Below are 12,315 nucleotides of genomic sequence, written 5' to 3'. Positions count from 1 at the left end.
ATTCACGGAGAAAAAAATCAGAGAGAAGGATTCATCACGTTTTACGATACAGAGCCGCCACCGCGTCATGTTCTTCACCGGGAGGGCTGGTGTTGAGTCCGTTCAGGGCTCTGAAGAGGGGGGTTCATCACCATCATCATCACCAACCTTTCTCCATCATCAATTTTATGATGCTCATCGCTGTGCGTGAGTAATTCCATCGTAGGATTGCTGGACGGTGATGGGTTGGATGAGATTTATCATGTAATCGAGTTAGTTTTGTTAGGGTTTGATCCCTAGTATCCATTATGTTCTGAGATTGATGTTGCTATGACTTTGCTATGCATAATGCTTTTTCACTGGGACCCGAGTGCCATGATTTTAGATCTGAACCTATTATGTTTTCATGAATATATTTGTGTTCTTGATCCTATCTTGCAAGTTGTAGACACCTATTACGAGTTATGATCCGCATACCCCAAGGTGAGAATAATTGGGATTATTTTCAGTGATTACCGTAGTTTGAGGAGTTCATGTATTCACTAAGTGCTGATACTTTGTTCCGGTTCTCTATTAAAAGGAGGCTTTGATATCTCTTAGTTTCCATTAGGACCCCGCTTCCACGGGAGGGTAGGACAAAAGATGTCATGCAAGTTCTTTTCCATAAGCACGTATGACTATATACGAATACATGCCTACATTATATTGATGAATTGGAGCTTGTTCTGTGTCATCCTAGGTTATGACTGTTACATGATGAATATCATCCAACACAATTATCATTGTTGATCCATTGCCTACGAGCTTTACACATATTGATTTTTGCTAAGTTACTTTCGTTGCTACTGCTATTACAATCACTACAAGCTGCTACTGTTACTTTTTCCACTGTTATTGTTACTTCCATATTACTTTGCTACTAAATACTTTGCTGCAGATATTAAGTCTTTCAGGTGTGGTTGAATTGACAACTCAACTGCTAATAGTCGCGAATATTCTTTGGCTCCCCTGGTGTCGAATCAATAAATTTAGGTTGAATAATCTATCCTCGAAAACTGTTGCGATCCCCTATACTTGTGGGTTATCAATCGATCGTTCTTCGGTTGGGTCGGTGGTGGCTGAAATTGAGTTTGTGCCTGAAGGTTTCTCCTCGATGTCCATCGAACATGTTTGTCAACATTTGAATGTTCCTGCTCATTTGTTAGCAAAAATTATGAATAAATTCTAGTAGTCTTTGTGTTTACCATTGTGTTTCGGACTGTATCTGAGGAACTCTTTGTAATGTTGTTCATTATCAATAAAGCCAACATTCTCTAAAAGAGCAGATCAATCCAACCGACCAACCAGCATCTAGTGATGCAAGTCTCTTTTATCAACATTAACTAACAGTCTCACGCAACTATTGGCTCGTGTTAGCGAAGACTAGCGTTGCTTTGCATTCACATGCTTTAGGAGACTAGCATGACTAACGAGTCAAACTCACGCCACTTTTTCTTTGGTAGTCGCTTCCTCGCTGACCCAAACCAGCTCTCAAGAACATCCTTCAGAGAAGGGATAGAGAGATCTTGGACATGGTTATCCTAAAGCAACTAAACCAAACTTGGTGAACGCAAAAAGTAATGCATGAGAATGTGATCCGTGGAGTCCTTGTCTTAGCTAGAGAAGAAACAACAGGAGGCCTCATCTTGGAAGCCCCTTCGAGCATGGTGATTAGATGTCCATGTCATGTAATGGAGGGCCAACCAGACAAAGTTTTTGCAGTTGATAGGCCCGCAACTCTGTGATGTTGCTTTGGTTGACTGAAACCTGGTGGAGCCTTCACAAAGTAGACAATAAACTCATGAAGCAGAATAATCGTGTGAGAAATTCTCCAAAATGTGGTGTGTAAGGTGTCTTTTTGAACCTAAACACTATGGACCGCATCCTAGACATGCACGAACTACTAAATTAGACCCCGCACAAGTAATTTACCAGCGATGTTAACACCATTGCTCGCCAATAAAACCATCATAAAAAAATCATGTTTTGATTGTCTGGGTTTTGGCTTTGTTAAATACCAAGGCGTAGTTTCATGGGAGCATCAACCATCAACCTTTGGACTGCCAAAGAAAATTTCTTGCGCCGTCTCCAACCTGTAAGTGAACCAAACTATTGAAAATCTCTGTGTTTTGAGCATCAACCTTACCATGGCTTTGATGGGTCAGTACGACTAAGCAACGCCCATTTGAAGAGAAGAGTCAGGCTTTGCTTATGGATATCTAGAACACCTAAAATGTCGAAGCACTTTCTCTTACAAAATTATGCCATGCAGCCAAGTACAAGGAAAATTTCAACCATGCCAAGAGGTCCAGGTTTAATTTTAGACAATAGGCAATGGTCAAGTCATTAGAAAAACATGAATCATGCCAAGGGAAGCAGGGACCAATGTTTAACCAGACGATCGTGGATATTCAAGGTCCAATCGGATCTCTAGCAACATAAACAAGTGTTGATCGTTGAGCTAAAAATGGAAAAAGAAGCAGTGACGATGGGATTCCAACCAGCGTGGCACATCATTAATTGCAGGGCGAGATGAAGAAGGCCAAGGAAGCATTGATCGACACATTGTCACGGGAAGAAGACTAGGTGAGCGAGGTGGTGGTGCAACAAGGCGAGCCGATGTTCGACATGGTGTTGTGGCGCGTGAGACCGGGGAGACAAGGCAGACTATAGTTTGGGGACCCATGATATTCTAGAGAGAAAAGAAGCGTCATGGGGCGACTAACTTTATTTCTCTTAGAAACACGTTACAAACATATATGCTTACATACACGCACGAAATGCTCACTCCTATGAACACACTCGCACACCCTACTCCATGAGCACTTTTAAGAAATTGTGCCGGCATATTTTAAGATTGACGAAATCATCACAAAAACCTTGTGGTTGACAAAAACGTTGTCTCCACTAAAGGGGCGTCACTAAAGAATCTTGCAACTTCGATGGTTTGGGTCTACCACAAAAATGTAGTCATCTGAGCTACACTCCGTTCACTTAAGCAAACTCGAACTCTATTCTACTATGGATACACAATTTCTTTCCCAAGCATTTAACCTAATCTAGACCAATCCAATTTGATCTAGTCAATATTCACGAAGATGCATGGCACGACCGGCGAGGTAGGTGATCATCGGCCCACCGGATTCCAAACCACCTCACAACCAAGTATAACAGGGTGACATAGATAGGATATAAGAGATGTCACAACATACTTTGTTTAGTTTGAGAAGAGAAAAGAGAAGGTGGTTGTAGCACGGACTTCAAGACCCTTTGTGAGAGAATAAGGTGTGCCATATATTTTTGTCATAGTAGGACATGAATTTTCTGCTCGCGAGCTCATATGCTCTCCTATGAACAATAAAAACAAAAAATAGTCATGCAAAGTTTCATGAATAAAAACAATCCAAAAATGCTTTTGTAAAAAAGACAAAATCGATGCTCCAAAAAGTCTGCATTTTGAAGCATCGATTTTTTTGCGGACCCCCCCCTCCCAAAAGTAGCTATTTATTGATTTATTTATTTTCTTGCCATTTGTTTTGATTTTACTATTCACGAGGGTGTATATGGGCTCACGGGCAGGATGGCACTTTCTGTCATAGCATACAAATATGACAAATTATTATACGAGTGGACTACTAGATGTCCCATATGTGACATGACAACTATATATAGTTGGTTGTTGGTTGTACTATTAACCTTGCTCTAAATGCACGGTTAATGGCTGGCCAGCTGCCTAAGCATCAATTGTTCCTAAATTTGGGTAACAGGAAAATTTCCTTCCCTAGCTTGTTGCAAGAGGGATATTTACTAATACTTTTGTAAAGCTATACAGAGTACCGGTTATTTTCCTATTTTCTCCATCCAGATAGAAAAAAATACAAGAAAAGAGAAAGAATATGACTACAAAAGGGTAAATTGTACAAGGAGAGGCAAATAATATGGACATGCATACTCCACACAAGGGAAAAATGACCGATTTTCTTTTTTTTTCTAGTCAAAAACCAGAAGTCCGTGCATATGGTGAACTTTTTTCAAGAAGCTTTCAACCAAGCAAAAAGTTGAAGGACCAAAACGTAAAGACGAGAGAAGCAATCTTCGGCCTCGTCTATAAAACCAGGGGCCAAAATTTAGTTTCAAAAAATTAGCAGGAGATACACGAACACGTAAGGCTCCACCAGGCAGGGACTAAAGTTTAATTTCAAAAAATTGGCAGGGGCCGCGCGAACGCGTACCCCCTCTATCACAAATTATGACGTTCACTCTCCCACTTGGGGAGATGATAGGCCAGCGCACCCACCAAGTGCAATGTGGGCCCCTAACCTAGGCCACGGGCCTTCTTGATCGCCCGTCGACCCCGTCCAGGTAAGTATGGAGCAAGGGCGCACCTGCCTCTCGTTTTATAGCGAGCTCGCCCACCCGATGCCCTCGGCTAGGCGAGGTGGGACTAAACCGAAGCGCAGCAGCAGCCGCGTGCGGGACGGGAGCACGCGACAGAAGGTTTTAGATGGGCTCGCTCGTTTTTGTCCCATTCCATGGGCTTGGAACGCGAGCTGTGGCAGTGGGCCTTGAGAGCGAGAAACGTCTCGCGGTTGTGGAGCCTGGTTCTTCGTTACTATTTTTTTCTTCTCTTTTTCCCTGGGAGAGCGGTTTTTTAGGGCACCCTGGGGCAGTGTTAGATGAATATATAGAAACGGCGCAAATTATGTCCCCCTGATTTTTTTTCGAATGAAGAAATATGCTTCGTAAACAGTCATAATATTTTTTCTTTGTTTTCACCCAGCAGAACGGTCGCATTTTACTTCCGGATAAAACCATGAAAGGAAGGACATAGCACTCTCTCTCGGACAAAACAACAAAAAGAAATGGGTATGTCTAGGGCACATCTAGATGTGCAATAACTAGAGCATAAAGAGAAAAAAAATATTTACACGAATCTCAATGTAAGATTAATGACATATAACTTAGATGTGCAATACTTATGTTATATTTAGATGTGCTTTAGCAAAACTGAAAAGAAATACCTAAAAGAAAGAAACTAAGCGAAGGTGAACCTTTGCCCCTCTCACTGGCAAGCAAGATGGATCGCGCGCAATAAACAAAAAAAATAGTGACCACAGGATCAGCGACCTGCCTGAGATTATCCATTATATGCATGTACGGCCGACAGCTCATAATGGACAATCAACTAAGCGGTGGATTGTTGGTTATCAAACCAAACAGACAGGTAGATCGTTTGTCCTCTGGTCCTGGCCGCTGCAACCTTAGCCGCCGTCAAAAGGCCAATTTTCTAACGCCTTCCTCCGGCGGCTCCCCTCCGCCGGCGACCTCGATCGTCGGTGGTGAGGGGGATCACCGGATCCACATGTGTGGATCGTTTTACTCTCTTATAGTCTAGGTTTTTAGGTTGTTCATCGTCTTGGCTTTAGCAGCGACGATGACAGCGTTGAATAAAGATTCTTCGGTTTCATCCCTAACGAGGCCTTTGGTTCTATGATTGAGGTTGATTTTGGAAACCAGTCTGTTTAAGTAAGGATGGTGTGGCGGGCGGCATCCTCGTGGTGGACCTGTGTTCTCGGGCTCCGCCGTTGCGACGGTGTTTGCTCCAGTGCCGGCGCGGAGCTTGGGAGGTAGTCCAGGAACGAATGCAGATTGTGGTCTGCATCGACGACATCTAAAAGACGAAACGTGTGCTGGGTTCATGGTTCGTGGATGGCAGGTACGATTTCCTCCTTCGGCGTCTTAGTCATGGTGAGGTACCAGATCTGGAGTTCGATGGCGTGTCCAGGGTGTTGCCACCGTCTGACTCGTTCAACGACAATGGCTTCACTTTTGGTGAGCCACTTTGGAGGTCCACAAAGCTGCATAGCAGCGATGAAAGCCGCGTCGAGCTCGGATGAGCAGGTGATCCGTCATTGTTTTCTTTAGTGACTACTATGGTGGTGACGGACGTTGGTTTGAAGTACAAAGATATTCTGCTATCTTTTCAATTTTGTCATGTCGGTCCGAACGTGGCTTGTACTTTGATCTTTATATAATATGAATGGGACACGTATTACCATGCAAAAAATAAAACTAAGCGGTGGATTATCAAGACGGCACAACATCAAGAATTTGCGGAAGACTCATACTCCGAGCTATCGACTTGTACAGATATCCCAGAGTTGATCAACCAATGACAATGTATAAACAAGATCTCCCAGCACTTTCATGCAATGAACTCACCCCTCCGTCAACCTCAATTCGGTGCATCCTGCATCTACTCGTTTACACTGGCAAAGCCCTAAGAAGATTGCAACGCGAGGTCAAAGATATCATGAGTCAGCATTCATCTTTGCACATTGGTGTGCTGCTGCTGCTGCTGCTGGCCCTCGTACTGCGCATAGTGAGCCGGCTGGGTCATGTAATGTGGATTACCATCAGTGCGAGTCTGAGCCTGTCAAGACGAATTCGAATTAAAAATTCATCAGTACTATGTACCTAGGTCCTAAGTACTACTCCCTCCGTTCCGAATTACTTGTCTTGGATTTAGATACCTCCGTATCTAGACAAATCTAAGACAAGTAATTCAGAACGAAGGGAGTAGTAGTATTTTAGAGTTTGGAAGAGATGCAAAATTCAAAATAGATACTCCCTCCGTCCCATAATATAAGAACCTTTTTTACACTAACGTTTTTGACACTACACTAGTGTCAAAAAGGTTCTTATATTATGGGACGGAGGGAGTATATCATTTCAGTGAGGGGGGAGATACAAGGACCTGGAACTTCCCTCTACAATTGATCCCAAACACGATTGGACCCATGTGATTTTTCTATCACAATTGTTAATCAATTTATTGTGCAGAAGTGTTTTCGCAATACAGATTTTGAGTATTATGACTCTGTAATTGTTAATCAATTTATTGTTTAGAAGTGTTTTCGTAATACAGATTTTGAGTATTATGACTCCGTGTAATGAAACCGTTATTTGACAAAAAAAAACTGACTTTCAGATATGAGCAAGCGGTATCTATAATGTCATGCATTATATACAAACCTAATGCCATAGACCGGGGAAGGTGTAAAAGAGCGGGATCAATGACTGCAACCAATGTAAAAGGTTGCTTGTTAACCATGTTATTCTACCCTGCTTCTTATAGGGGAAAATGGAATTTCAGAAATACATAGTACACAACACACAAATCATTCAGAGATCCCCAATATAACAAACGAAGAAGAGTGAATGAGTGGAAACAAGAATTTCCCAAGTGTGTGGAAGATGTGCAAACCCCATGTGCACACTGTACATGAAACAACAAAACAAACATAATAGTCTCTTTAAATCGCCAAATTGATATAGAGGTTATTAAAGCAACACAAAAGTAGGGAAACGAGATCATCAGATCAATACTTGAATTTCCGGTGATTAGTGTGTTTTTGAACTAGATATACCACACAGTTTTTACATCTGTAACAATCTAGGTATGCAAATGTTGTAACTACTAGTACCAAAAGGACATAAGAGCACAACAATAAAGCTAGGTAACAAACCTGATTAGTGGTGCTATAAGCATCAGAATTGGCATATGTTCCAGCATATGTTGCCTCAGCACTGCCATATGCTGCATATGCTGCCTCGGGATTGCCATACATTGTGGCATATGTTGCCTCAGAACTGCTGTACGGTTGAGCATACCCTGAAATAGGATTGTAACTAACTGATTCAAAACAATGGCGCAAGAAAACAAGCATATAATTTCACCTAAGAAGTATTCTGAGTAATAGCTTGTTTGGCCCAACTTCAACATCAGCTTATCCAGGCTAAAAGCCGGAGATGGCCAAACAGCTGGCCTCATCAGTTCTCTATAAAGTTAGTTTCACAAACTAAAGTCAGGTTGTACAGGCCACAGGATAGTAAGTTCAAGTCTCAAGATGCCTATTTTTATGGTTTTGCATGGCATCACAGACTTTCCAAACGGGCTTGTATCTTTTTCTACTTTTGCATATAAATACTAGGCATCTTTTTCGTAGTGATAGTAGGAAAATCTGATTAGAGTTAATAAATATTCATAATATCACATACCTAACTAGATTCCACAAACCAGCCCAACAATGAACAACCGCAAACTGGCCCAAGAAGGCTGAAACTGCTAAACGCAAGTTATCTATGATAGCTGATATGCTAAGCATCTCTTCTACTCTCCTCCCTAACTACTATAACCTTTATTCATTTTAGTATCTATTTTGTCTCGGACGTTATGGACCAAAAACAAATCATTCGATCATATGGTGGATTTGGTTGTGTATTTTTGTACGCTATGGAATTAAAAATACTGATTAAAGCAGTTATGATAAATACTTCTAAAGCTATTAGCTAATACAGAAGAGGAAAAGGATAATAACCCATAGAGATTCAGTAGTGTACCAGGGTTAGTTACAGCTGCTGCCGTGGTGACAGCAGTGGCCCGCTTTTCAGCATTTACAAGCTCACCCCGAAGCCTCTCAATCTCACTAGCCACGGCAATCATATTTTTCTCCATTGCTTTACTTTGTAAAAGGTTATCAGCATGTGCCTTCTTTTCGAATTCAACCGCAGCCCTACCAATATTATACGAAAGGACATTAGTGGAAGACAGTGGATCGGGTCTGATGGTACAGAGCAAGACCCACTAGATCAGTACCAACATCACAGAAAAGCTTGCTGACCATTACAAGTGAAAAGGACAATATCAATATTTAGACTGAAGGCGAATCATAAATGCTCCCACAACCCTAGATATCTATTATCATACCACAACAATTGATCTCAGATGGGATGCTTGAAACTTGAAATCGGTATAGACTTCCTACCATTTCAATTCATGTGCAGTACATTGACAAGTCCAATAATCCAAAGTTCATCTATAAATCTTACAGACAAACCCCAATAGCAACCATTACATAGCTATTTTCCTGCTCTTTCATGCAGCCATTCTAGGCTAGATGGTGTCTTTAACAGTTCACATATATGTTTGGATTTGAACAGGGCTATCCTGATTAGCAACCCTATCAAAATTACCTTCGCATGTTGTGACCTTGGGTGTTGGGGGAAGGTGGGAGGAGATGGCAACATGAATCAGGGTTTCAGTAAATAAGCTAACTTAAGGAAAAGGATAACTTTGCCCTGAGCCGCCTTCCCACAATACGTCAAGGTGGTTGCAGGTGCTGCCATGCCGGCTGTAGCTATGGCCCCAAAAGCATCCATACATTACAAGTGTGATTGATGGCACAACAACTCTAATTGCAATAATTAATTGAACACTACCCTAGCGGCCTAGTATATGAAATCTATGAGGCCATTTGGTTCATATATGCCTCACCAACTGAAGTGTGATATGCCATGCGACCTATGACCAATGTTTGATTTGTCATCAGTTAAACAATGCAGCATGGAAAATGAAGTAAAATGCATGCATTATCCCTTGACTCCTCTCCAAAGCCTGGTGTATAACATTTTGCAGATGGGCAGAACTTGCTAAATTAAACAGCCCTTATGCTTCTAAGTCATTAACAATTGCAGCCCTATCAAATTAAGAAGCAGATGAGCATATAACCCTCCAATATAAATTCAAATAACCTACAAACTGCTGTAGAAATAACTCTGCCGCGGGTCCTACGTTGGTCTCTAATCTCTAGCAAACAAGCAAACATCCACAGCCCTGAGTAACTCTATCTTGCTACCAAAATATCTCAACTAGGCCATACAACAGCAATTTCTCAAAGAAACCTAACAAATTGTTAAGCACATAAGCAATGAAATCTTTCACATGTGAGCTCATAATTCTACTCATGCAACGACCGTATCGAAGGTTCTCGAAAACCAGCTTAATTGTGTGACATCATTGATCTTCAGGGAAAAAAACAAGGAACCATTGATCTGCCCTAACCCTAATGCTTGATGATATGCTAACAATCTAAAAGTTTCTTTGGAGAGCAGTTTGCTTGAGCATAGCAATCAATAGCAATTCAGCAATCAGCACAACAAGGGCTGCTTTGCATTCTCATTAATGCCCAGAAAACTTTTCCCTAGCAGGTTCTGTGGACTACAAATTCCTAAAATATGCTAAGATGTGACTTAACGCTCTAAGCACATACTACATAATATCCACACCAATCGTCCAAAAAGATATAGTACTATGTTTCAGTGCTGGAACTTGATAATCTTAAACTGAGTGATGGCATGAACTGGGAGTAGGGTTTTGGTCCCATTTGAATAAGAGGGGTGACGAGGTGTACCCTTTTTGATTCTATAAAATTGAACAGATGGTAATACCTGCCCTTCTGGATCTCCCGTCGCATGGTCTCAATCTGCGAGCGGACGTTCTCCGACTTGGCGGAATTGGACTGCGCGCGCCCTAGCTGCTCGCGGAGGCCTTTGAGCCGGTCCATGAGTTCGTTGCGCGCGGCAGCGAGCACCCGCACATCGGCATGGACCTGCTCGATCTCCACGCGCGCGCCGGCGACGGAGCGCGCCTCGGCCTCGATGCGCGCGGCCTGGTCGGCGATGGCGCAGACGTCGGCCTCGCGCTCCATGCGGGCCCTGGTGCCGGCGATGGAGACGGCCCGGAGCTCGTGCTGCGCGGAGATGAGCTGCTGCTGGAGCGCGACGTGGGTGGCGGCGAACCGCTGGTTGTCGACGAGGAACTCCTGGATGTCCCGGTCCCGGGCGACGATGCGGTCCTCGAGGGCCGCCACGGCGGGGTGCTGCGCGGGGCCCCCGCGCGGGTGGTGGAGGAGGGCGCCGTGCGGGGGCTCGTCGCGGTCGTCGCCGGGCTGCGGGTGCTGCGGCGCGCGGCCGAGCAGCGGCGGGCCGGAGTCGTGGAGGCTCATGACGTGCGGCGCGCGGCGGCCGGCCATGGGGAGGCGGGCGGCGGCGGAGGGGTTTGGGGTCAGACCGATCGGTCGGCCGGTCGCCTCGATGAGGGCAAGGGCGGAGGGGAACGGGAGGAAGAACAGGCTGGAACAGATGACGGGAGCCTTCGTCCCGGGCTCTGTTTGGGCTGGACTGGCAGTCTCAACTCTCTCAAGCGCTGCTATTTTGCTTAACTTTTCCGGCCCATTAACCATGTGCCGTGTGTGTATATATAATTATATACTAGCACAAATGCCCGTGCATTGCAACGGGTACACAATAAATTGTTCATAGAAATTTTAAATAAAAACTCAAACAACTTTGCAAGGAGCAAAACATTATTAGAAGTATTGAAAGGTGCATTTTCTATGCCATGTTGAAAGATCAATCTCATAATTCACGAAGAAATATTTTCTAATAATTAGTTCATAATGGAACACATAAAAATCTGTCAATTTTCTACATAAAACAAAGATGCAGTATGGGTGCCAAGTTGCAGGTTGAGCATCACTAGCATATTCTGAAGTTGTTGATGGAAGATCATGTATCCGGATGTTGTTGAGGAAGAGTATCACTATGTCAGCCATCATATTCCTTTGTTTATATGGGAACCAAGGATAAGAGCGGTAGTATGATGAGAGAGGGGAAAGAAAAGGCTTTACATGAAAACGTAATACAATTTACATTCACCAAAAAGCAACATAATATCACTACATCAGATCATAGTATGTGCCAACACAATCTTTACCTTCTTGGTGCATCTAATCTGCATTCTATGGATTTCAATTAAAATTCATGGCCCAAAACTTATGTTAGGAGATGTGCATTAGTTATTTCAGTTTATCGTAGCAAAAAACCAGCAACTAAAGGCAAAAGAACGTGAAGCCAACATCTTCCTAATCAATAGAAACTTATGAGTGTTTGAACATGATGGAACTACTAAACCTTATAAGATAAGCTTCTAATTTTTTTATGTGCGCTTAAGAGTGCAAGGTTAATCAAGACATATCAGATATGTTGATTGGAATGAAAATATATTGTGAAGAATGAAAACACATTAGATATGTTAATTACTTTGTTAATATTACCTTAATGATGAAGAGTCTTTATCACGATGGGAAACCCCACAAGCACAGAAATCACATCCATGCACTAAGTGACCACGGGACGAAACGAATCATTCCATTTTTCAATGTATATATCAGGCTATATTTTTAGTGAAAATTGTATGTGCAAAGCACATTTGTTGGACAAGAAAGATGATTGGTTGTTGTCGAAGCTGCTTCCGTGATGCATTCTAGTCACCAACAAACAGTAGCCACAAATCCATTGCATTTTTCCATTGCATATGCATGCCTAATCACCAGCAGCCACAAACCCACCGACCCATGCATGCCTTGAAAGTAACAACCTAGGTTCAACCATAGA

At 42.8% G+C, this 12,315-nt stretch overlaps 1 protein-coding gene and 1 non-coding gene across 2 annotated transcripts; both read right to left on the bottom strand.

Annotated features, from left to right (window-relative positions):
* Nucleotides 1-4,228: 4,228 nt before the first annotated feature.
* LOC147973499 (U1 spliceosomal RNA) lies at nucleotides 4,229-4,388 on the bottom strand. The gene has a single exon (XR_015607134.1). It is a non-coding gene; the product is annotated as a U1 spliceosomal RNA (small nuclear RNA).
* Nucleotides 4,389-6,076: 1,688 nt separating this feature from the next.
* Nucleotides 6,077-11,023, bottom strand: LOC147973498 (protein FLC EXPRESSOR-like). Its single transcript, XM_087522090.1, has 4 exons — nucleotides 10,309-11,023; nucleotides 8,422-8,594; nucleotides 7,548-7,693; nucleotides 6,077-6,451 (listed from the first exon to the last, which is right to left on the bottom strand). Exons 1-4 carry the CDS (start codon nucleotides 10,890-10,892, stop codon nucleotides 6,344-6,346), a joined length of 1,011 nt encoding a protein of 336 aa, XP_087378216.1. The 5' UTR covers nucleotides 10,893-11,023; the 3' UTR covers nucleotides 6,077-6,343.
* Nucleotides 11,024-12,315: the final 1,292 nt, after the last annotated feature.

Source organism: Triticum urartu, chromosome 5A (genome assembly GCF_056163025.1).
Source record: "Triticum urartu cultivar PI428250 chromosome 5A, HENAU_Tu73, whole genome shotgun sequence".
NCBI lineage: Eukaryota > Viridiplantae > Streptophyta > Magnoliopsida > Poales > Poaceae > Triticum > Triticum urartu.
The sequence above is the reverse complement of the archived record's forward strand: the minus strand, read 5'-3'. Positions and strand labels throughout refer to the sequence as shown.

Bases quoted from the DNA above. Each gene is read 5' to 3' on its own strand.
- LOC147973498 (XM_087522090.1), bottom strand. From the start codon at position 10,892: ATGGCCGGCCGCCGCGCGCCGCACGTCATGAGCCTCCACGACTCCGGC. The intron at 8,595-10,308 runs GTATTACCATCT...TAATATTGGTAG, and splicing joins CGGGAGATCCAGAAGGGCAG to GGCTGCGGTTGAATTCGAAA. The intron at 6,452-7,547 runs GTTTGTTACCTA...TCGTCTTGACAG, and splicing joins CTTATAGCACCACTAATCAG to GCTCAGACTCGCACTGATGG.